Below are 27,441 nucleotides of genomic sequence, written 5' to 3'. Positions count from 1 at the left end.
TCTGATTGGTTACACAGTTAAACAGGTGCTATGCGTCATCCGCCATAACGTTGAAAGAAGAGAATTTAGTGAAAGTACGCTGTGTTATTTCTAAATAATTGTGAATTTGTGTGATAAAATTGTTGAATAGTGTATTTAATGTGTTATTAAAAATGAGTGAGTGGTACAGAATGAAAAATGGATTTAACAACCGACATAATTCCTCGGAATTATCGGTCGAAACATCTTGTGATAACATATCCGAGTCATACAACATCTTTTCGGATAATTTGAGTCCAATACCGGCATCCATAGTGCCTAGAAAACTGGATTTTAGCAGTATAGATGATGATGATGGCTTGAGGAATGCTTCATCTCCACCGGAATCTTTGAGTCCTCCGTATAAGAGGGTCAGAAGTCTGAGGTATGTTTGTCCACCACAAGTTTCGTTAGTTTATGACTATGTACGAATAAGAGGCACGTTTTATTCTACGGTTTGGTTTTATTTTGACAGAATTATGATCACAACATCAAGTTTTACTTGATATAAACAATCATTGTTTGCTTAAAAGTTAAAGTGGATTCACCATGAGAAATGTGCTTACACCTGGAGTTTCTTAAGTCAATTTCTTATTTTTTTGATAATTGAAGTTACATACAATGTTTTTATGACTGTTATGAATAATTTCTCTTTAAATTGCCTATTATTTTTGCATAATCATCAAACCTTTTCAATGCTTGTATATAGTCTTATGAGGACGATGAGTCTTCCCCAGGGTAGGAGACCAGTCCAGGAGAACTCACAAGATAATTATAATTTCCCAAAATAATTAATCTCCTTTTTCTCTCTCCTCCAAATCCTGTTTTTAAATTGGTTGTAACATGTTTGAACATGTCTCAAAGTGTAGATCTGAGAAACTAGAATAAGTATATCCCACATTTACAGGCAATGGGCTAGCAACATGTCTCAAGTTATTTCTGAAGGTCAATCCATCTTATTATTACAAAAGCAAAAGTAACTTTGTTTGTTTGTCTGTTACACTTACACGCCTAAACAACTGAACCAAATTTGATGAAATATGGTACAGAGACAGTGTTAACCCTGAGGATGAATATAGGAAATGAGAGCGTTAAGGAGTATGATGGGTGTGAAATTGAGTGACAGGATAAGGAACAGCGTGATAAGGGAATGTTGTGATGTGAAAGAAGATGTAGTTACAGGAATAGAAAAGGGTATGTTAAGATGGTTCGGTCATGTGGAGAGGATGAATGAAAGCAGGTTGACTAAGCAGATATACAAGGAGAGTGTGGAGGGAAAGGTCGGAGTGGGAAGACCTAGACGAACGTATCTTGATCAAATTAAGGACGTCCTGGTAAAGGGTCAGGTCAAAAGTACCCGAAACCGCCGAGCTTGTATGAAGAGAGTTATGAATGTGGACGAAGCGAAAGAAGTATGCAGAGATCGTGGCAAGTGGAAAGAGGTAGTCTCTGCCTACCCCTCCGGGAAAGAGGCGTGATTTTATGTATGTATGTATGTATGTATGAATATAGGGTACTAACGCAGACGCAGTTGTTGGCATAAGCTAGTGCTCTTTAAAGCCTACATAGATTTGGATTTGTCATAGAGATAGCTTGTTGCAGTACTATAAGATAATGTTGGCTCCTGGGGCCTTGTAACATTATAAGCAATACAGTAATGTCACATGACTAAAATCGGCCATCCAATTTTTTATGGCTAGGACAATAAACTTATTATTCCTTTTAAAGTGATGGGCTAGCAACCTGTCACTATTTAAATCTCAATTCTGTCATAAGGCATGATAAGGAATTCATGTATGAAATTACAAGTATTACATATCCTTCTCCAGACTTAATTAAATACATGTATTCATACATATAATTATGTAATTATATGTATGAATACATGTATTTAATTAAGTATATATAGATGTCTATATCCCTTGCGGCATAGACAGAGAGTGTTGAAAAGACTGAAAGACCATGTTAAGCTGTTTGGCTTAATGATAGAATCGAGATTCAAATAGTGACTGGTAGCTATCCCATCGCCTATAAGAAGAGACCTAAGTTTATAAGCCTATCCCATAGTCACTTTTACGACATCCATGGGCAAGAGATCCTATTACTTTTTCTATTGGTGCTGGGAACCACACGACACTGCACATGGAACAGCTTTTAATCTCATAATTAATACTTACAAAATGACATTCAATTATAAAAGAGAAAAATTACAACAAGATTGTAGTTCAGTAGATAAGGCATGTAGAGATAACAAACAAACAAATAAACTAACTTACTAATTAGAGGTATTAGTATGACTCATGATCAAATTATTAAAAAAATAATCTAGAAATTTTAACTTATTATGTAACTCTGATGTCTAAGCTGTATTACTGCAAAGTTTGATGATAAAATAGAATAGATTCATTTTTCTAAATTGGATACAAGGTATCACTTATTGACATCACATCACTTAAATCTAATTATATCTACTGCCGCTTCCAAAGCGCATGAGTAGAAGATGCGGCATAACAAACTATGCTACAGCAGTTTTACATGACGTCAATTTACAAATATAGATCTCTTCAGTCTAAATCCTGGAGGAATGCACATTGTCTATATTAAAAAAGAAAACATGAAAGAATGTGAAACTTATATACAAAATCAGTTCAGTAGCTTTTGTGTGGTAGACTAACAAAAACACAAACAACATTACAAACTTGCATTTGTAATATTAATGCATGCTTTACGGGAGAAACATGTGTTTTTGGACTTCTACAATTTACAGTGTTACCCAGCACTTTAGATTAGGACAACTCCATATCTTTTCATGTCGTAAAAGTCGAGTAAGGGCTAATAAACTTGGGATTCTTTATGTAGGCAATGGACTAGCAACCTGTCACTGTATGAATCTCAATTCCATGATTTAGCTACACAGTTTAACATAGGCCCTCCAGACATTTTAAAGCTGTTGGCTCTGTCTGCCCTGCAAGAGATATAGACGTGACTGATCTGTAACCTCTGAAGTGTGAGTTTTAAAGAAGTTAAATTGCTTTGATCAAGCTTTTTTCAAAATATTCTGTTATATTTCCTGATTTTCTGTGATTAAGTGATATTTATGTACATTTTCAGAGTTGTGACACTTCTTATCTGAATCATTTTGTATTATTATTTAAATGACGTAGGAAATATCTACTGAGGATTTCAGGAAGGCTTCTAAGTAAATCTAATGAGAGAAAAGTCTTTTACAAAAACTAGTATAAAGTCAAAAAATTTCAAAGTCACACAATTAAATTTATTTCGGTTAAATTCAGTTATGGTACAGTTATCATGACAATGGCACGAACATCTGATGCTGCAGCTGATCTCTAAAAAAATACGCCTACAAAAACGCACACCACCTGAACGCACCTTTATGTTAACTCGCAAAAATGTCAACCTTATTTTTTGAGGGACAAGGTGTGTTTTTGCTTGCGTTCATCTAAACCCACCTTTAGAAGAAAAAGTCACTGGATTATAAACTTTGTTGAGTGATAAAGCGCGTTTGCGCATGTTTTTAGTTCGTAAATTCTTTAGTGCACATTATGTTAGACATGTTTCTTTTATTATTGATTTTTTACGGATTTAAAACCTTATTTCAGATTACAATTGGATGTACCTATTTTTGTGTAATGCTCAAATTTCTCGGCACAATTTTTTTTTCATTGTAAATTTTTTTTTGTAGTAGTATTGTAGTATTATTTTTTTATTATTGTCTAGTGACAATAAGTTTTATCTACTAGCATTAGCTCGCGGCTTCTTCTGCCTATCCCAACTGCTTTTGACCTAAAATCAGCACACTTGTTTTTGAGTTTATATGTTAAACATACATACATACATACATATGATCACGTCTATATCCCTTGCGGGGTAGACAGAGCCAACAGTCTTGAAAAGACTGAATGGCCACGTTCAGCTATTTGGCTTAATGATAGAACCGAGATTCAAATAGTGACAGGTTGCTAGCCCATCGCCTAAAAGAGGAATCCTAAGTTTATAAGCCGTGTGGTTCCCGGCACTATTACAAAAAAGAATAGGACCACTCCATCTCTTTCCCATGGATGTCGTAAAAGGCGACTAAGGGATAGGCTTATAAACTTATATGTTAAAAACTTACAAAATACAAATTGTTTCGCTTTATTAACAGTGTGATACCACCACTCAATCTCTTTCCCATGGATGTCGTAAAAGGCGATTAAGTTAATGACTGATTAAAATTGGGATTCATCTTTTAGGCGATGGGCTAGCAACCTGTCACTAATTGAATTTCAATTCCATCATCAAGCCATACAGCTGAACGTGGCCTTCTAGTCTTTTCAAGACTGTTGGTTCTGTCTATCCCGTAAGGGTTATAAACGTGATCATATGTATCTATGCACATCGATTAGGATCGCACATCAAAATACGAGTTCGGGCGGCAGTTACGAAAAAAAAAATATCTCTTTTTGAGAAACCCTTCGAGAAGTTATACAGATGTATACACAATTACAATAACAATACACACACGTGCATACACCTGAACACACAAACATTGATACTTTTGTAAGTGTAAGAAAGTCTATTATAATATATAATATATATATATATATATATATATTTCTTCGGAGCTCGAAAACAATCGATGGCTTACGAATGGAGCCATAGAATATTTCAAATTTAAACCAGTGATTGAAGAAAAAATATTAGAAACCACATATGCTGTCATTATCGTATTGTGCGGAATGAAAAGAGATAGGAACAGTAAAATAAAACGGCGCGTTGATATAGTATAAAATTAAATGTCTGTGTAATTTGTCCCGTATATATCTGTATGGTCAATTCTTTCTTAAAGCCAAATAGCTGAACATGGCCTATCACTTTTCAAGACTGTTGGGTCTGTTTACCCCGCAAGGGATATACATAGACTTGATTATATGTGAATATGGTAAAAGCTGTACGAGATGATTGTGTATACATACATACATACATATGGTATATATTGATTGAGAAATAGACTAGAAAACCATAGAATTGAGATTCAACTAGTGACAGGTTGCTAGCCCATCGCCTAAAAAAAGAATCCTAAGTTTGTAAACCCTTTCCTTAGTCGCCTTTTACGACATCCATGGGAAAGAGATGGATTGGTCCTATTCTTATTTGTATTGGTGCCGGGAACCGCACGGCACACATGATTGTGTGTCCAGGTAGTGAACCAAGATTCTCTCTTTACAGGCTCTCCGACAGTCCACACACGCCGAAGACCTTGCTGGAGAAATGTTCGACTCCATCACACCATCCTCCAAGGTCGAGGCTGTTCCCGCCGAAACTCAACGCGCCGACGGGTAAGAGATTCTAGAACTTTCAGCAACGCAGCCATCTTCCCTAATACATACATACATACATAAAATCACGCCTCTTTCCCGGAGGGGTGGGCTGAGACTACCTCTTTCCAATTGCCACGATCTCTGCATACTTCCTTCGCTTCATCCACATTCACATGTATATAAGTATTTATTATAAAATATTGTATCGTTGAGTTAGTATCTCGTAACACAAGTCTCGAACTTACTTCGAGGCTAACTCAACCAGTATAATTTGTCCCGTATATATTTATTTATTTACATTCATAACTATCTTCATGCAAGCTCTGCGGTTTCGGGTACTTTCTATCTTAAATATATTCAATCTGCTTTCTCCCCAAATTTACAGTAAATTCGCCTCTTGAACGGGCCGAGGGTCTGGTGGGTCAGTCAGATTAGAAAACTAGATTTTCGTATGTTCAGAAAACTAGATTTTCGTATGTTCAAGCCGTCTTGTCTGGTCGTCGTCTCAGTCAAAAATTATTTGTCCTTTTTTTTATTAATACTAGCGGACCGCCCCGGCTTCGCACGGGTGCAAAATTCGGAAAAAATTATACATAAAAACCTTCCTCTTGAATCACTCTACCTGTTACAAAAAACCGCATCAAAATCCGTTGCGTAATTTTAAAGATTTAAGCATACAGACAAACAGACTAAAATAGCGACTTTGTTTTATACTATGTAGTGATGTTGTCAGTCAGTTTTGTTCATCTAAAATTCAAGTCGAAGTGACTGTCCGTCCGTGGAGGCTGAACGGCCGCTACACCTCTATTACCGAGTTATAAAGTACCATGTAGTGTAACTTGATATGCGGTTGACTGTACAATTGATGTTGTACCTAAATGATTTTTTTTATCCACTGAAATATGAATTGATGTTCAACGGCAAGTCATATATAATTCTACTAATATTATAAAATTGCGAAGCTAAGATAATTACGTTAAGTCCGCCAATTACGCTATATGTACATTTGTATTTTGTGCAATGACGTTTAAATAAATAAAATCATAATAATGGTTCACGTTGATGTTAACCCACAATGGTCTCCACAGGCATGCCGTCTGGTTCCAGCCACCATCTCCACCCACCATCTGGTGATGAAGACAGTGCCCTCGGCAGTCTACCACCGGATGATGATTCCCACCTGATGAGGAGGCCTCAGGCCAACATTAACCCTTTCACCCCAGACGGTGAGTTATGAAGTCGTGTGTTACATGTGTGCCGTGTGGTTCCCGGCACTTTGGAATAGGATCACTCCATGTATATCTCATAGATCCAGGGATATACATGGTGTGATCCTAATCTTATCTAAAAATTTAATCCTAAGAGCCGTCTAAGGGAAAGGTTATTAAAGTTGAGATTATTCTTGTAGGCTAGCAACCTGTCGCTATTTGAATCTCAATTCCACCATAAAGCCATACAGCTGAACGTGGCCTTTCAGTCTTTTGTCGACTCTGTCTAACCCGCAAGGGATAGAATAGAATAAATTTATTTTCAAAATTGGATACAAGATATTACTTATTGACGTCACATCACTTAAATCTAATTATGTATATCTACAACTGCTTCAAAAGGTTATTGTAATTCTCAAATTATTTTTTTTTAATTTGCTCACGTCTTTTTTTTTCAGGACAAGCTTTGAACAAGAAGAAGCGCGCGCTCTCCAAAACACCGACGTGGGACGCCACTCCCGAACAACCCGCCAAGAGACTCAGGGTAAGATCTCTCACTCTCACACTCTATTCCTTTCTCACTCTCTCACTATATTCCTTTCTCACTCTCATACTCTATTCCTTTCTCACTCTCTCACTCTATTCCTTTCTCAATATCTCACTATATTCCTTTCTCACTCTCATACTCTATTCCTTTCTCACTCTCTCACTGTATTACTTTCTCACTCTCTCACTATATTCCTTTCTCACATGTCAGTATGGATGTTTGTTACTCTTTCACGCAAAAACTACTGAACTACTCTTGACCTGACCCTTTACCAGGACGTCCTTAATTTGATCAAGACACGTTCGTCCAGGTCTTCCCACTCCGACCTCTCCCTCCACACTCTCCTTGGTATAACTGCTTAGTCAACCTGTTTTCATTAATTAATATGTTTATATGTCCGCAGGAATCGAACATATCCCGTTACAACAAGGAGTTCCTGGAGCTGGGTGTCATTGGTCGCGGCTCGTTCGGCAGGGTGACAAAATGCGTGAACAAGCTGGACGGCTGCATCTACGCCATCAAGAGGTCGCTGAGGCCGGTCGCGGGGTCGGCGGCGGAGCGCGCCGCCCTCACTGAAGTGTATGCGCACGCGGCGCTCGGCAAACATCCGCACGTTGTCAGGTGAATGTGTAACAAACATACATACATACATATGTACGTACATACATATATACGTAAGTACATACATACGTACATACATATATACGTAAGTACATACATACGTACATATATACATATGGTCACGTCTATATCCCTTGTGGGGTAGACAGAGCCAACAGCCTTGAAAAGACTGATCATGCATACGTACATACATACATATGGTCACGTCTATATCCCTTGTGGGGTAGACAGAGCCAACAGCCTTGAAAAGACTGATTGTAGCCCACTTTTAGCTGTTTGGCTTAATGATAGAATTGAGATTCAAATAGTGACAGGTTGCTAACCCGTCGCCTAAAAAAAGAATACAAAGTTTGTTTGACACTTAGTGGCCTTTTACGACATCCATGGGAAAGAAATGGAGTGGTCCCATTCTTTTTTTTTGTATTGGTGCCGGGAACCACACGGCACTGCAATTTTATACACATACTAGCGACCCGTTCCGGCTTCGCACGGGTGCAAAATTCGGAAAAAATTATACATAAAAAGCTTCCTCTTGAATCACTCTACCTATTACAAAAAACCGCATCAAAATCCGTTGCGTAATTTTAAAGATTTAAGCATACAGACAAACAGACTAAAATAGCGACTTTGTTTTATACTATGTAGTGAAGATATATTTATTTAACTTCTTTATTTATATTTCTCTATTTTAGATACTACTCGGCGTGGGCGGAGGACGATCACATGATAATACAGAACGAATACTGCGACGGCGGCTCCCTCCAGCAGAAGATAGAGAGCGGCCCGCTGGCAGAGAGCGAGCTGTTGTTGCTGTTGCACCATATTGCTGATGGTTTAGCGTGAGTGTGCTGAATCACGTCTACGTCCCTTGCGGGGTGGACATAGCTGACAGTCTCGAAAAGACTGATAGGCCATAGTTGAGCTGGTTGGTTTAATGATAGGATTGAGGTTCAAATAGCGACAGGTTGCTAGCTCATCGCCCTTAAAAGAAGAATACCAAGTTTGTAAGCCTATCTCTTAGTCGCCTTTTACGACATCCATCATGATTTAGTATGATGGCGGCTCCCTCCAGCAGAAGATAGAGAGCGGCCCGCTGGCAGAGAGCGAGCTGTTGTTGCTGTTGCACCATATTGCTGATGGTTTAGCGTGAGTGTACTGAATTATACATGCATACATACATACATATGGTCACGTCTATATCCCTTGCGGGGTAGACAGAGCTAACAGTCTCGAAAAGACCCCTCCAGCAGAAGATAGAGAGCGGCCCGCTGGCAGAGAGCGAGCTGTTGTTGCTGTTACACCACATCGCTGATGGTTTAGCGTGAGTGTACTGAATTATACATACATACATATGGTCACGTCTACGTCCCTTGCGGGGTGGACAGAGCTGACAGTCTCGAAAAGACTGATAGGCCATAGTTAAGCTATAGCATAGTAGAGCTACAATTACGTCTACGTCCCTTGCGGGGTGGACAGAGCTGATAGTCTCGAAAAGACTGATAGGCCATAGTTGAGCTGTTTGGTTTAATGATAGAATTGAGATTCAAATAGCGACAGGTTGGTAGCCTATCCCTTAGTCGCATTTTACGACATCCATCATGATATAGTGTGATGGTGGATCCCTCCAGCAGAAGATAGAGAGCGGCCCGCTGGCAGAGAGCGAGCTGTTGTTGCTGTTGCACCATATTGCTGATGGTTTAGCGTGAGTGTACTGAATTATACATACATACATATGGTCACGTCTACGTCCCTTGCGGGGTGGACAGAGCTGACAGTCTCGAAAAGACTGATAGGCCATAGTTGAGCTATAGCATAGTAGAGCTACAAATAGCGACAGGTTGGTAGCCTATGTGTAGTCGCATTTTACTACATCCATCATGATATACTGCGACGGCGGCTCCCTCCAGCAGAAGATAGAGAGCGGCCCGCTGGCAGAGAGCGAGCTGTTGTTGCTGTTGCACCATATTGCCGATGGTTTAGCGTGAGTGTACTGAATTATACATACATATGGTCACGTCTATATCCCTTGTGTACTGAATCACGTCTATATCCCTTGAGGGGTGGATAGAGACAAGAGTCTCCAAAAGACTGATAGGCCATAGATGAGCGGTTTGGCTTAATGATAGAATTGAGATTCAAATAGTGACAGGTTGGTAGCCCATCGCCTTTAAAAGAAGAATACTAAGTTTGTAAGCCTATCCCGTAGTCGCATTTTACGACATACATGTATCCATCATGATATAGTGTGACGGTGGCTTAATTTCTTAATTTTTTATGTGATATTTTTTTTTATTGTGAAACGAACGATCAATAGTGTACCGAGAGGGCAGCCATATCTTATTTTAATTTTATTATTTTATTTTCCACGTTGGAAGACCAGCGTTGCGGTATATACCACGACAAATGGCGAGGGGGGGCCATTTTGGTACAATAGTTGTTATAGATTAAGGTTTCTGTTCTTGATATACTATTATTATTTGCCGTGTGGTTCCCGGCACCAATAGAAAAAAGAATAGGACCACTCCATCTCTCTCCCATGGATTTCGTAAAAGACGACTAAGGGGTAGGCTTATAAACTTGGTATACATCTTTTAGGCGATAGGCTAGCAACCTGTCACTATTTGAATCTCAATTCTATTTTAAAGCCAAATAGCTGAACGTGGCCTGTCAGTCTTTACAAGACTGTTGGCTCTGTCTACCCCGCAAGGGGTATAGACGTGATTATATGCATGTATATATGTATTATTATGCACCAAATAAACATTTTTTCTTTTTTTTCTCTTTCAGTGAAAGTAAATAGGACGCATTGAAACATTTATTATTATATATTTAAGATCTATGTAAAACATGTGTACCACAATAAAGATGATTTATTTGATTTGATTTGAAGTGGAATAGTAATTATATTTAGTTTTTCTTTTTATTTTTCGGTTCACAGCTACATTCATTCGTTAGAATTGGTTCACATGGACGTGAAGCCGGGCAACATATTCGTCTGTAGCGACTCGGAGCCCGCTCACGACTCGGACGACGGTTACGGCGACGACGAGACTTGCAAACAGCATTACACTTACAAGATTGGTGAGTCGGTTGTTTGATTGATAGAATAGAGTAGATTTACATACATACATACATATATACATATTGTCACGTCTTTATCCTTTGCTTGTAGACGGAGACAACAGTGTTGAAAAGACTGATAGGCCGTAGTTGAGCTGTTTGGCTTGATGATGGAATTGAGATTCAAATAGTGACAGGTTGCTAGCCCATCGCCTAAAGAAGAATCTCAAGTTTGTAAGCCTATCCCTTAGTCGCCTTTTACGACATCCATGGGAAAGAGATGGAGTGGTCCTATTCTTTTTTTTATTGGTGCCGGGAACCACACTGCACATATGTATATATATATATATATATATATCTTATATATAAAATTCTCGTGTCACATAGTTTGTCTCTGCACTCCTCCGAAACGGCTTTACCGATTTTAACCAAATTTTGCATGCATATTCAGTAAGTCTGAGAATCGGCTAACATCTATTTTTCATACCCCTAAGTGTTAAGGGTTGTCCACCCTCAACCTTTTTTTTTTTTAACTAGAAATTACTTATATGGCAAAACAACGTTTGCCGGGACAGCTAGTATATATATATGTATATCACTACATAGTATAAAACAAAGTCGCTATTTTAGTCTGTTTGTCTGTATGCTTAAATCTTTAAAATTACGTAACGGATTTTGATGCGGTTTTTTGTAACAGGTAGAGTGATTCAAGAGGAAGGTTTTTATGTATAATAACATTTATAATTTTGCACCCGTGCGAAGCCGGGGCGGGTCGCTAGTATATCCTACTACTATTATAAAGGCGAAAGTTTGTATGGATGTATGGATGTTTGTTACTCTTTCACGCAAAAACTACTGAACCGATTACCATGAAATTTGGTATGTAGGTAGCTGAAGACCCAGAATAACACATAGGCATACTTTTTATCCCAGAGTTCCCGCGGGATTGATAGGGTTTCCATGCGGACGAAGTCGCGGGCGGCCTCTAGTATATATATAAGTGTGTGAATAAATATCGTTTCCAGGTGACCTGGGCCACGTGACGTGCATATCGTCCCCGTCCGTGGAGGAGGGCGACTGCCGCTACCTCGCCAAGGAGGTGCTCCAGGCGGACCTCTCGTGTCTCACCAAGGCAGACATCTTTGCGTTCGGTGAGTTGGCAATATGACATTAAATAAATAAATAAATAAATATATAGGGGACAAATTACATTGATTGACTTAGCCCCGAAGTAAGTTCGAGACTTGTTTTACGAGATACTAACTCAACGATACTATATTTTGTAATAAATACTTATATACTTATATATATATATAGTGCCGTGTGGTTCCCGGCACCAATAGAAAAAAGAATAGGACCACTCCATCCCTTTCCCATGGATGTCGTAAATGGCGACTAAGGGATAGGCTTATAAACTTGGGATTCCTCTTTTAGGCGATGGGCTTAGCAACCTGTCACTATTTGAATCTCAATTCTTTCACTAAGCCAAACAGCTGAACGTGGCCTATCAATCTTTTCAAGACTGGTGGCTCTGTCTACCCCGCAAGGGATATGTACGTGACCATATGAATGAATGAATAGCATTAGATGTAAATAATGTGTGTCGTAAAAATATAAATATTATGTAATAATGCGCAACTTAATAAATGGACATTGTACTTTGTAATCTATATTATATCATTGATTTACCTTGATAGATGTTATCTATTGCAGCAAGCGATAATACATATTGTACACAAAATCAATATCCTAAAGACGAAGAGCTGAACATAGGCTTCTGAACTTGGGATTCTTATTTTTGGAAAAGGGCTAGCAACCTGTCACTATTTGAATCTCAATTCTATCATCATTGAACGTGGCCCATCAGTCTTTTCAAAACTGTTGGCTCTGTCTACCCCGCTAGGGATATAGACGTGGTTATATGTATGTGTACACAAAATGTACCATATATTGAACATATAATTACATAAAATCACACCTTTTCCCCGGAGGGCTAGGCAGAGACCACATCTTTCCACTTGCCACGATCTCTGCACACTTCCTTCGCTTCATCCATATTTATAACTCTCTTCATGCAAGCTCGCCGGTTTCGGGTACTCTTGACCTGACCAGGACGTCCTTGATTTGATCAACAGTACCTTGAATGTAAAAATTTACGAGCAGATCACTTAAATTGGACTAACTCCAATGTTTGAGACTTGTGGGTGGACATGATACTAAATCATTGGTCAATTTGAGGCAAAAATATATATTTTTTTTGTGTGTATGTATATTTGTTACGCGATAACTTTCGAACCGTTGTTGGTCTGACTTCGATGAAATTTAAAATAGAGCATCAAAATCGGTTCATTAGTTTTGTGATCCAGGTCAATCAGTATGAGTTTGTTTTCGATCATGACCTGACCGGGTTTGACCACAGACCTTTTTGACTTAAAGAAAATGCGTACAAATATCGCGTCTATTACTCACCCGACAGAGAGGGTTAGACAGAGCCAGCAGTCTCAAAAAAACAGAAAGGCAGAGAAAAATTGACTAAGATTTTAAAGATGTGTATTGACTGAATTGTAAGACAGTCAAGTTTATTAATTAAATTAAGATTTTAAACCATAACCTTCGAGAAAGTCTAGTAATAAAACACAGTTCTCATTAAAAAAAATAATTCATTATATATATACCAACATTTCACTCACAAAATTTCACATACAAAAACTTGTTGGAAATCAACTCACGCGCACTTAGACCTTGACAACGGCTTTACCCACGTTCTCCCCAGCGAGCATACCAACAAACGCCTTAAAAATATTATCGAATCCTTCGGTCACATGTTCTTGTACCTTCATTTGTCCCGAAGATATCCATTTGACCAAATCTGCAAACGCCTCCGGCCACCTGTCGGCCCATCTGGGAACTAAAAACCCCTCAATTTTTAACTCCTTACCAACCAAAGCAGGCTGGAGTATCGACGCCTTGGGCACTCTCGACGGATCCTCATTGTAAGCGCTGATAGAACCACACACGGCCACACGGCCGTACGTATTCATCTGATTTATAATTGTACTACTCAATTCACCGCCAACGTTGTCGAAGTAACAGTCTACGCCGTTGGGCGCGGCCGCTTTCAACGCAGATGCAGCGTCGACGGTTTTGTAATTGAAAGCTTTGTCGAAACCCAATTCGGTCTCGAGCCATGCGACTTTGTCGTCGGATCCGGCGAAACCAATTACCTTGCAGCCTTTGATTTTCGCGATCTGACCGACAATCGAACCCACGGCCCCCGCTGCCCCAGTGACCACCACCGTTTCGCCGGGTCTCGGCTTGCAAAGTTCCAATAGTCCGAAGTAGGCAGTCGCTCCGGGCATACCCACAGCGCCGATACTCAATGATTCTGGTAATCCTTTCAAGTCGGGCATTCTGTAGGCTTTGTCCATCGGCGTGGGCGCAGAATTCGGGTCGATCACAGTGTAGTCGCGCCATCCTTTGTGGGACACCACTTTGGAGCCGACAGGGAATTTAGGGTTCTTGGAATCCTGGACAACGGCCAGTTGGAACCCGAATTGGTCGTACGGCGTCGGATACCTTGCGTTGTAAGCGCGTTGGTACGGATCCACGCTCACCCATTCAGTTTTCACTAATATTTCGCCATTTTTTATCGCTGGCAATTCTTCTGTTGTTATTTCAAAGTCCTCTTGCTTGGGCACGCCTTGGAATTGACGTTTGACGACGTATTTTCGCGCTCGCACCATTTCGAAGACTGATCCGTGTAGGTCGCGATTCAAGGTATATATGGACGATGTATTGATGTGGTGTAAAGTCATATCGTCGAAAGATAATACTGTTTTATCTGTGATGATATGACGTTTTTAATGATAAATCGTATTTTTTTTAATGATGACTACATATATAAAATATACCGGTACGTTATTGAGTTATCAATCGCTGATATAATAAAGTCATTGTCATGCATGATAACAAACATTCCATGTATATTACATACATACATACATACATATGTTGGACTATAATTCAAGTGGGATTAGCCTTCGTTATAAACAGGGTCACGTAGGTCAGGCTTGAGTCACTTTTTGTAATTGTATATATTCACATAACATTATCACATTTATATATTATATCTTGTGTAGTAGACAGAGCGAATGCAAGTCGTAAAAGGCGACCAAGGGAATGGTTAATAAACTTGGGATTCTTCTAATAGGCGATGGGCTAGCAACCTGTCACTATTTGAACCTCAAAATAAAACTATCCCTGAATACCTCTACAAGTTTTCTTCTTACTCCTGGATTTAGTCCCGGTTGCATCCTCACCACTCTGGAGAGGAGCCCGGGGTGTGCCTTTGACTATGGATCCTTTATATGGTGAATCAGGTTTTTACACGAAGCGACTCCCGTCTGACCTCCGCAACCTTTGCACGGGAACCTAACCCGTATTGGATCCATCATGGTCACACATCCAGTTGCCTGAATGTGCAGGTTTCCTCACGACGTTTTCCCTCACCGTACGCAAGAGCGCACCTCAATAAGTTTCGATGACATACATACATATGGTCACGTCGTATGAATAATGCCATCACTCTCGCACTTACAGGGAAAGTTTAATGGCGTCTGGGGGGACGAATGGCCCTTCGGTTTGGTCTGTCCGTATACAAAGGGTCTTAAAATTATACCTAAAATGACATATATAAAATTTAGCCTTGCTACTATAACGTAGTTTAAGTACTAAATTTTTAAATAATAATTATGACGTCTGGTAGCAGTAATGGCCCACGGAAAGTGTCTGGCAATAGTCAATTTTAATTCTATATAATATACTCAAAAACATATTTGAAAACGATCTTTGCTACTTTAACGTAGGTAACTTAATTTTTTATGTACCTGTACTTCGTGCTACCTGAGAAACGGCCCCGCTTTCAAGGTAGTGGGTACGCGTACCTCTTAATAACACATTATACTAAAAATCCTCAAAATTTCAGCTTTGCTAAAATGACGTAGGTCTGGGGGCTCTGGGATCTTAGACTATAGAATTGAGATTCAAACAGTGACAGGTCGCTAGCCCATCGCCTAAAAAAGAATTCCAAGTTTATAAGCCTACCCCTTAGTCGCCTTTTAACGACATCCACGGGAAAGAGATGGAGTGGTGCTATTCTTGTATGTATTGGTGCCTAGGGAACCTACACGGCAATTTCGATGACAAATTTTATTATTTTTTCAGGTTTAACATTGTACGAGGCTGGCGGAGGTGGTCCCCTGCCGAAGAACGGTCAGCTGTGGCATGACTACCGTGATGGAAGACTCCCTGACCTTCCAAACTTGTCCAGGGAATTCAATCAGCTGTTGAAAGTGAGTGTTGCAAATTTGGAGCAGTCTTAATACCCCGTGTGGTTCCCGGTTCACTAATAGAAAAAAGAATGGGACCACTCCATTGTCTTTACCATGGATGTCGTTAAAGGCGATTAAGGGATAGGCTTATGAACTTGGGATTCGTCTTTTAGCCGACAGGTTAACATGTCACTATTTGAATCTCAATTCTATCATTAAGCCAAACAGCTGAACGCGGCCTATCAGACTTTGGGACTGATGGCTCTGTTTACCCCGCAAGGGATGTGGACGTGATTATTTGTGTTGTATTTGTTTATTTTCAGTTTGATACTTGAAAAAAAATAATTTATATATAAGAAGTTTTAGCATTATGACATGACTTCAGTTACCAAAGACTGCCTGATCTTTGAAACTTGTCCAGGGAATTCAATCAGCTTTTAAGAGTGAGTGTTAAATTGTGAGCAGTTTAATTATTTAGAGCATTTTAAAACATGATAAATCAAAACCAAACCAAAAAAAAATAGGAAGTAGTAATAGTAAACCTCTTATCGTCACTTACAGGTGCGAAGGAAGACAAAAATACCTGATATATAATGATATTGAATTAAAAAAAATAGTGGCATGACATCGCCTTCTACGACACCCATGGGAAAGAGATGGAGTGTTTCTTAACTTGTATCTTAGTAATATTAGTATACATGTGGGAGAAGTTTTGTTTTTTTGTTTTTATATAAATCCTTTTTGTTAGCTGACCTCTTACTTATTTTTACGCTGGCAACATTACCTAAGAGATAGAATAGGGAGTCTGTGGTACGATGTAAGACGTTATAAGATGTGTTTTTAACAAGTTCAATAAAATAAGAAGATTTACGATATAATTCCGCACTGTTTTACTTTCATTCCCACACATACATATGGAATAAATTAATGTTTTTTTTTTTTATATATAGAAAATGGTTGCCCCCGATCCGAACTCGCGACCCACCGCGTCCCAGCTCCGGAAACATCCCCTGCTGCACCCGGCCGGGAACAAGAGCAAGTCGCAGCTCAGGAGGGAACTCGCGGCCGCCGAGATGAAGAACGAATTATTGTTGAGGAAACTTCAGGACGCCGCCAGGTAATATAATTATAAACATATAAGGGAATGTTGTGATGTGAAAGAAGATGTAGTTACAGGAATAGAAAAGGGTATGTTGAGATGGTTCGGTCATGTGGAGAGGATGAATGAAATCAGGTTGACTAAGCAGATATACATGGAGAGTGTGGAGGGAAAGGTCGGAGTGGGAAGACCTAGACGAACGTATCTTGATCAAATTAAGGACGTGGACCTGGACCTGGTAAAGGGTCAGGTCAAAAGTACCCGAAACCGCCGAGCTTGTATGAAGAGAGTTACGAATGTGGATGAAGCGAAGGAAGTATGCAGAGATCGTGGCAAGTGGAAAGAGGTAGTCTCTGCCTACCCCTCCGGGAGAGAGGCGTGATTTTATGTATGTATGTAAATGTGTGTGTGTGCCGTGTGGTTCCCGGCACCAATAACAAAAAAAAGAATAGGACCACTCAATCTCGTTCTCATGGATGTCGTATAAGGCGACTAAGGGATAGGCTTATAAACTTGGGATTCTTCTTTCAGGCGATGGGCTAGCAACCCGTCACTATTTGAATCTCAATTCCATCATAAAGCCTAATAGCTGAACGTGGCCATTCAGTCTTTTCAAGACTGTTGGCTCTGTCTACCTAGCATGGGATATAGACGTGATTATATGTATGTACAAACGTGTAATCACGTCTTTATATCTTACACAGAGGTACAGAGAGTCACGGAGGGCCGCGTTCTTCTGTATAGATATGTTCTGTTCTTTAAAGGGATTCTGTGTCCCTTTTGAAGAACGTTTCCTTCTGTTCTTTAGAGGGATTCTATGTCATGTTACAGTGAATTCATCATTCAGTAACATAGTCCCTCGTATTTTTCGTTATCTTCCGTTTCGAGTAATCTTTAATCATAATTTTTCTATCGTATTATTTCATATCAACAATTTAAATTTCAATATTAATTCATACTTTTTATCGATAATTTAATCAAAGTAATTACAAAAATAGTGTGGATTAATGTTACCCTGAGAGGCCAAAGTTACTCCAATTGACTGGTACTTATATGCACACGCCATACCGCTCCAAAATTCATTTCACCTCTAATGGGTCTACTGGAAGAGATTCCTTTTAAAATAAGCAGCACCTTTGTACTAGAATTATTGTAATAAATGCTCCTGTATATAATTTTGTGTAAATAAATAAATAAATAACGTTTCGTTCTGTTCTGCTAAAGCTTTTAAGCTTTTTGACAAATACTGTATATTAAAATTAAAATAGTGCCGTGTGGTTCCCGGCACCAATACAAAAAAGAATAGGACCACTCCATCTATTTCCCATGGATGTCGTAAAAGGCGACTAAAGGGTAGGCTTATAAACTTGGGATTCTTCTTTTAGGCGATGGGCTAGCAACCTGTCACTATTTGAATCTCAATCCTATCTTAAAGCTAAATAGCTGAACGTGGCCTATCAGTTTTTACAAGAATGTAGGCTCTGTCGATCCCGCAAGGGATATAGACGTGATTATATGTATGTATGTATGTACTTAGTATGTTGTTAGTTGTATGTTATGTAGTTATCAGTATATGTCAAAAATATATGCGTTTTTTTTAGTAATTTGATATAACCGAATGGTATGACGTGGAAAAGTGCCTGCGAAAGCCTATTTTCTGCATAAAATATTGATTTAAATTTTGTTACAGGTGCATAAAACAACTAACACCCAATTATCATCTGAACGAGTCGGCCAAATTCCGCACCAGATCCGCCAAGAGACTGCAGAAGCCCAGGTTCGACGCCCAGCTCGCGGAAATGATACAATCCGTGACGTCACCCATCAGAATAGACAGACGCACGGACAGGAGGTGCAAGAAGATGTGAATATATATATATATATATATATATATATATGTATATATAAACATATTAAAAAAAAAGAATTGAAATGTAAACATGAAAACGTTACAGGATTGAGATGTTAGCGTACAAAAAAATATATGTATATATATATATATGTGTGTATATGAAAAAAGTATATTAAATTTCACTCCACTTTGGAGGTGAGAAATTTAAGAAAATTTATGAGAAATTGGGCCCAAAATAGTTTCAGGATTTTTTTTTAAACTCGTCTCATTTTTTTTTGCAAGAATAATTAAGACTTGTCCCTTAAAAGTCTTTTTTTTTTTGTAGTAATAAAATGTGCGAATAACATAATATGCCATCACAGTTTTAAGGTTATAACCTTGGTTAAATACTGAGCCATATTTTTTTTAACTTGTACATTTTCCTTGAAACTAATTTTGGGTTCATGCGTGTATGATGAGATCATTCAATACTTACACCGATTTATCCAGGATACGTTAAAGATTTGTACTAAATGAAAGATTAGTTATGTAACATAATATAGATAAGTCAACGAATAACTAAATTAATATAATTTTTTCTAAAGGTTTATTCAAACTTCAAAAAATTCAAAATTATTCATTATTTTCAGATACTTCATATCGCTTGATAATAGTCAAATCTTTTGGTTTCACAACATTGGTTGACGTCAAATAAATTACTTAAACCTAAGTTCACTGCCGCTTCCAAGGCGTCAGTGCAGAAGAAGCGTTAACAAACTGCACTGCAGCATTTTCTTTAACAACGTCAACTTCACAACTATCCAAACTTAGAATAGAAATGTGGACGAGAGAATACATTGTTCGAATTAATTTATCTATATTAGGTTCGTTATTATATAAACTCGGTTTATACACAGTGTGTAATGAAAACCCTGTCAGATCCGCGATAAACCATGCTGGGAAGCTTGTCTGGATTCTATTTATCGATTTCTCCATTGAAAATAAGTATAAAATTAAAAAAATAAAATTACCCCTGTTTTTAAACTAGCCGCGTTCTTTTTGTCTCCCGATCAGACGAAGAGACTGTGTGGTCGCCTTCTTGGAATTTACCAAATTTTGGGGTAATTAATAGTATGTCTCTGATCTTTGTTTTTTAGGGTTTTTGTTATAATTTTTACCCGACCGCGCGACGCAATGGCGGTTGATTTTAACTATTCACTAAAAATTTACATGATTTTTTTCGGATCAGACATATGTTTTGTTACATATTGATGTAAAATTTGTATACGATTAAGGGAAATCATACCGTTGGAAGTGCACCATTTGAATACAATAACTCCACACTAAATATTACTTAGAAACGTTTAGTTATAACACCCAGTATAAAACGGATTAAATTATTAGTAGAAATAGTACGTGGGAATTTCGGGAAACGTGGGAATTTTGGGAATTTTCTTAGTATAGCTACGATTTAAGGAATTTACTTAGCCAAATTTCAGCCTCTGCTCAATAGTTTCGGCTGTATGTTGTCTGTCAGATAGTAACGCAATAAGTTTTGTATTTATTATATTTGATTGATTTTCAATTTCTGTCATTAAGTGCGCTTCCAAAAGTACCTATCTACGCGTCGGGCCCGAGATATTTTCAAGATTAAAACTTATAAAATCTTGGGTATTTTAATGAAAATGTTAAATTTCGACTATAATTAAAATTAAATTATTTTCTTTTTTTGTCATCCAAGATTTTCAAATTCGAACGTGGAATTAGAAGATTCGAACGGAAACACAATTTTTGATTTACGTTTTTCTTACTAAATGAAAAGTTTAAATTGAAAATTGAGTGAACAAAATAATTTAATTTTAATATATTTACTCGAAAGTCGAATTAATAATTTGAAAAGTAATATCCTCTCCTTTCCTCGTTAAAGAGAAGAAAGAAAGAGAGGAGAACACGTTGAAAAAATAACTTTTTTAATCAAATAATAAAAAGAAACTAACCTTCGTATAATATTGATAAGGATAAAAAATAAAATTATTGCGTTCAGCGAAACGCTGTTCTTGATGTTAAATGCGTTATGTAATTAAATTTAAAAAAAAATTATTAACCCCTTCACACAATTTTTGTCATAGTGTATTCAAAAGAATAAAAAATTGAATTTTGAAGAGTGACAAAATTTGTAAACTCCCCCCGCCACGCCACACACATTCAGACATAGACGTCAAACTTATATCATTAATCGTTCTTTTTTTCATTGGGGGTTAATTAAATACATCAGGTTTTTTTTAAATTAAAAATTCACTTATTGAAACTTTTAACTCCCATTTAATATCGATATAATAGGAAAATCTTTCATGTCGATAGAGTGTTGATCATGATATTCGTAATGACGATTCGCCGAATGGTATAGTTACAATTCGTCAAATCATATTATATACGACTAGCTGTGCCCGCGACTCTGTCCGCGTGGAATAGTTATTTTGAGCGTCATTGAAGCATCAAGGGTGAATTATTTCCGTTTTTTTTTTCACATTTTCCATTATTTCTTCGATCCTAATAGTTGCAGCGTGATGTTATATAGCCTAAAGCCTTCCTCGATAAATGTTCTATTCAACACATAACTAATTTTACAATTCGAACCAGTAGTTCCTGAGATTAGCGCGTTCAAACAAACAAACAAACTCTTCAGCTTTATAATAATAGTATAGATTCGCCGTATAATAATGTACAATACAATTCGACGAATCGTTTAAACCGAATGTCATATTGGTAAATTGTCTAAATCGCAGTACTTATTACCTATTTATTGTCATCCAATACACGAGTAAAAAAAGAACATTTTTCGCGTCCGGTAAAACTTCTACTAACGCGAAACTTTGATGAAAATAAACTTAATATTTATTTACATTAAAACGAATGTTGATGTGAATGAATATTTAATTAAATTTATTAAAAACATCCTTAACTGAATTGTAAGTGGCAGAAATAATGATGTCACGAAAATATCAACCTTATTAAATATAGGGAATAATATTAGACATGACTTGACCTTAATAAGACACAAAGGAGATGCGTCAAATTGGTATTTTTTTTTTTTATGATTAGTTTTCCGAATTTTTTTATGATTAGTTTTCCGAAATAAATAAGTCATATTAGTTATGTAAAAAAAATTAATCTACGTCACAGCTTCTTCAAAATGTATTACTATTTATTCACGCCTTGATATTAAAAAAAAAAAACAATATGCCGCATCTCCTTATAAGGCCTTGGCCCTCACATCGTCGCCATATTTGCTTTAAACTTGAGTCACGAAATGGACGCCATTAAACTAAGCTTCTACACAAAGTTGTGTAAAAACACCATATCAAAGTACTGTGAGCCACACATGAACATACTATATAATCTATGTATTTTTGTTAACGGTTTTAATATGTGGTTATTACGATTTGACCGAAAAACTTTAACACACTGAAGCAATTTTGTTTTAAGTCTATATAACTGCCACACTGCTCAAATGTAAAATTTGTTTAGTGAAATGATTTTACATTGAGCGTAAATAAAAATGGCAGCCGTCTTTGTCTCGTATGAGTATAGGCGGTCTATTCACGAACGTTGACAAGTAGTTTTATATCTCTTTCTATCCAAAGATAGAGTGAGAAGACATATCTTACGTTTGTAATGAGAACTCAAGAGCCGTATTTGTCTCGTATGAATACAGGCAGTCTTTTCACGAACGTTAATAAGAAGTTTTTTATCTCTTTCTATCCTTTGGTCAAAGTAAGAGAGAGAGAGTGAGAAGACATATCTTACGTTTGTAATGAGAACTCAAGAGCCATATTTGTCTCGTATGAATACAGGCAGTCTTTTCACGAACGTTAATAAGAAGTTTTTTATCTCTTTCTATCCTTTGGTCAAAGTAAGAGAGAGAGAGTGAGAAGACATATCTTACGTTTGTAATGAGAACTCAAGAGCCGTATTTGTCTCGTATGAATACAGGCGGTCTATTCACGAACGTTAATAAGAAGTTTTATATCTCTTTCTATCCTTTGGTAAGAGAGAGTGAGAAGACATATCTTACGTTTATAATGTTAGCTATACCGACCTTGGTACTAGCTACCCTCGTAAATAAAATACGTTTCATCGAATTCAATTTGACAATTCGACGAAAAAATGTTGAGGAGAAACGAAGTGCCTTCACCATTTTAAACTTATATGTGATCACTATGCTAACACGAATTTACTTGTAAAATATAATGTTGTATGTTATTATTATTATTAATAATTAATAAACACTGTCCTTTTGGAATCTTCCAACGTGAAATAGATGTGATAATTATTGTGACGGTTTTTAGTTAGGATGTATGTTGAGTGCTCTTTTATGAAATTAAAATAAATATTATAATGTCGGTTAGGATTAGGTAGGTATTAGTAATGAATGCGGGTGGGTGGTGTTAGATTAGTGATATAAAATTAAAATGATAAATAAATAGTTTTAAGTACGGAGAAACAGTATCGAATTTTTTTAAGCAAGTCATGAAACTGATCAACTAACTTACTAGCCGTATGGTTCCCGGCACCAATATCAAAAAAGAATAGGACCACTCCATCACTTTCCCATGGATGTCGTAAAAGGCGACTAAGGGATATACTATTAAACTTGGGATTCTGATTTAAGGCGATGGGCTATTTGTCACTATATGAATCTCAATTCTATCTTAAAGCCAAACAGCTGAACGTGGCCTATCAGTCTTTTCCAAGACTGTTGGCTCTGTCTACCCCAAAAGGAGTATAGACGTGACCGTATGTATGTATGCAACTTACTAGCTGTTGCCCGCGGCTTGTGTCCGCTTCGTCCGCCATTTAATGGAAAAATATAACTTCATTTCGTTGGTAGCCGAAATTTTTTAACGAATTTTTAAGTAGAATCATTAATCAAATTATTTACGCGTAACGCAAGTACAAACATACCTACAGACGGAAATTCTTCAAAATCACATTTTTGTCTTCTATATTGGCCATACAGAGAGTGAATGTTATGTTAAAAAAAGTCGATAATTTTCGGGAAATATCTTTAGTGTACAAACATAAGTCAGTTATAATTATATTTTTGTGACTTGTTCTGCTTTTATTATGAAAATTTCGATAAAGTTTTTTTTTTAAATTACTCAGTTTTCTTTTATATCCGGGGCATATTCAAAATAGTATGATTTGAGAATACGAATTCAAAATATATATACATATATAGTTAAGGCAGCTTTTTAAATAACACGCAATGAGGGTATTTTCGTTATTTTTTACCACCAGATGGCGGTAATTAAACTTTGGCCTTGTCATTATTGTATGTATTTTTTGTCCATGTAAAAATAACCAACTTTGAAAAACGCTCAAAGAAAGCTTTAGATCAGGAAAAAATATCCTAGAAAATTTCCATTCCGTACAAATTGATATATGTTATTATAAAGAGACAGTGGGAAACGGAAATAATCTGCCTCTTTCTGATTGGTCTAAATTTGAAAGAGATGTAAACATAAAAAGTTTATTTTTAATCTGATATTTTTTGTATAGTTTGATTTTTTGTTTTTATTTTTTTATTATCATACTGTTTTCGAAATTTAAAAAGTAAAACTCTAATTGTGAATCTAATAGCGTTAGGGCATTTGATTTAGCGCCTTAGTGCTGACATCTGGTGGGGAATTTAGAAAAAACTCGTAATATAACGAGCAAGCTGTGTAATCAATATAAAACACATACAACTATTACTCGGCCTTCTCTGACTCGGCCATGACTATGACTGACTAACTAGACTTTGTGACTGTGACTTGAAAAAAAGCCTTAGAAGACTTGTACCCTTGGCTGTAAAAACACATGAAAATTCTTTCGATAAACCTAAATAAATATCTATAAATGTGAAAATATGCTTGCTCGTTCATAACATAATAGATTTTAGATATATTAAACGATATGTTATATTTTTCATAATAATTGTAAGTGTAAAATAATTATAAAAAAATAAATACACATTAATTTTAAGTATATTAAAACTTTATTATAGTTTTTGTAAGTCGCCAACATAAAAACTAGTTTATCAATAGATTAAATAAATATAAAAAAAATCTACGTAATCTACTCCGGAAATATAACAAAATTTCGAATAATTCACATGATCTAGATATATTTATGTTGTCGACTTAGAAATACTTATAGGTCATATTCTGTTTAAGTTTATAAAATAAATTAGCTGTCAAAAAAAATGTATAGGTATCATATTGTAAGAATTTAATGTGATTTTTACTTGTAAAGTGAAATGATGAAATTCCAAAAACGCCCTTGGGTCAAAACAATTATTTCAATAGTATGCCTATTGAATCTAAGAAGAATAGGTTTGGTCATTCGAGTGATTGCACTATAAATTCAAGCGAATCTTAAATGTCCAGAACTAATTATTCTAATGATACAGTAGACAAACTATTGGTCAATTTTAGGTTAGTTTCGAATGAGTAGTGTGGAAAAGATGAAAATTTAATTTGTGTATATTCCTGTCAATTTTTTTTTTTGAAACATTGTAATCTGTTTATGCGATGATCCCAGCTGAGTTACCTTAGGAACACGGTGACCGAGGTCAGACGGGAGTCGCTTAGTGTAATTAACCTGACTTCAAGTACTGCCATTTTTATAAGACGCCGTTTACCGCCGAAACAAACAAAATGAACACTCAATAAAATAACGACAAGCACGTTTAAAGTTTAAATCCAAAAACAAAAATGTCTCTTGCTATCTCGCTCGTAATATTGGTCCAATAGCGGACAGTTCGGTTCGTGGGGACAATCGGCGCGCTCTGATTGGCTCAACCGCTCAAATATTTTCGCGCCGTACGAAATATTAGACTCCTGCGCAGGTACATCGGTGTAACTTGTAAAAGTGGTGAGTACTGTACTCTAAGCACGTGGTCACAGGCGCACCCCGGGCTCCTCTCCGGGGAGGCCGGATACGGGACCAAAGTCAGGAGGGATGATGGTGATTGAAATTTTTTTTTTAATTAATATTTTACTTTTTTTATTATCTAATCAATTCTGACTAGTTTTATAGAGATAATATTATATAGAATACTAAAATATATTCCTTAGAAGCTTGAATAATCTTACAGCTAAATCGCGCGGTCTTTGGCGCGAAATTATTGTTTTTTTTTTAATTCCGTCTTGTAAAAATTTTATGTATTTTTTTTGTCTCTTTCATTTAGTTTTAGGCAATAATCGAATTGAGAAAATTGTATGTCCTTTTTTTATGGTTTTTCTAAATTAACGGGGTTCAAATGTGTGAAAAATAAATGTGCTGATATGATACCAATAGAGGATCAGTGAGAATGATACCAACATTTTGTGTTATTTTCTGTTTAAAAACTGTTCTAATAAAACTCTAAATAAAGTGAATAAACATACACGGGACGTTTACACAGATTGAGTTAGTCTCGAAGTAAGTTCGAAAAGTACGAGATACTGACTCGACGATACTATATTTTACACAAAAAAAAACACACGTCAATCAGAAAAACCTACCTTTCTCATTATACCCTGGCATATTTATTTAGAGAGTTCTAGTAGAATAGTTTTGTAATTAGCACATTTATTTTATATTCTTGAACCGTGGCGGATTTGCAATTAGATACATACCTAAAAACCTTTTTTGTAATATACTATTTTGAACAAAAGGTAATCTTTTGATTGTTATTTTCCAAAGACCGACGCGTCGCCCAAAACACACACATGTGTTTTTTTTTTATCATTACTTATTATTAATAATTATTTATAAACTCACATGGTGAGTGTGTAATAAGTTATGAAGATCTCAAAAACAATATATAACGACCGACGTCGCACTGCGGTCTGTATAGAAAGTAATTAAATTGTATGTTATTTCGAAAATTATCCGGCAATTTGTAAGAAATATCCCAACTAATATTTTTAATGCGAAGGTAATTAATTTTGTTTATTTGTTCGTTGTCTCTTCACGCGTTATCTACTGTACTTGTATTTAAATTTTGCGTTTTTACAATTTGGAGATCCCACGGGATCAATAAAAAAAAAAATCCCACGGAAAAATAGTTTATGTCGTAAAGAACGACATTTGCGACACGACACGATTTGCGGAAAACCTGTATTCTTTAGAAGGTGGCGCTAAATTCGTGCGGACGACAACTGCGGGTAACAGCTAGTACCTATATACATATAAAAGGGATAAATTTGTATTTTTCGACCATAATATGTCCGGATAATTTGAGAAATGTCTCGTTTGACGGAATGGCTGTTCGCTGTTTGACCAAAGGTTGGTTATGGAAAGATTGTGGATAAAAATGTTTGTATATTTGCTATTATAATGAATACTGTATCAAATAAATGTGCTTTGTTTCAATTA

At 36.8% G+C, this 27,441-nt stretch overlaps 2 protein-coding genes across 2 annotated transcripts; one reads left to right on the top strand and one right to left on the bottom strand.

Moving 5' to 3' along the window:
• The first annotated feature begins 36 nt into the window (after window positions 1–36).
• Window positions 37–27,441, top strand: LOC106131031 (wee1-like protein kinase). Its single transcript, XM_060953064.1, has 11 exons — window positions 37–403; window positions 5,248–5,357; window positions 6,428–6,565; window positions 7,006–7,091; window positions 7,498–7,715; window positions 8,408–8,554; window positions 10,654–10,796; window positions 11,801–11,926; window positions 15,999–16,126; window positions 17,056–17,222; window positions 18,895–27,441. Exons 1-11 carry the CDS (start codon window positions 153–155, stop codon window positions 19,070–19,072), a joined length of 1,692 nt encoding a protein of 563 aa, XP_060809047.1. The 5' UTR covers window positions 37–152; the 3' UTR covers window positions 19,073–27,441.
• Window positions 13,416–14,572, bottom strand: LOC106131032 (prostaglandin reductase 1). The gene has a single exon (XM_013330018.2). The coding sequence runs from the start codon at window positions 14,516–14,518 to the stop codon at window positions 13,511–13,513; it is 1,008 nt and encodes a 335-aa protein (XP_013185472.1). The 5' UTR covers window positions 14,519–14,572; the 3' UTR covers window positions 13,416–13,510.

Source organism: Amyelois transitella, chromosome 30 (assembly GCF_032362555.1).
Source record: "Amyelois transitella isolate CPQ chromosome 30, ilAmyTran1.1, whole genome shotgun sequence".
NCBI classification, from domain to species: Eukaryota; Metazoa; Arthropoda; class Insecta; order Lepidoptera; family Pyralidae; genus Amyelois; species Amyelois transitella.
This window is presented reverse-complemented; position numbering and strand designations above follow the sequence as displayed.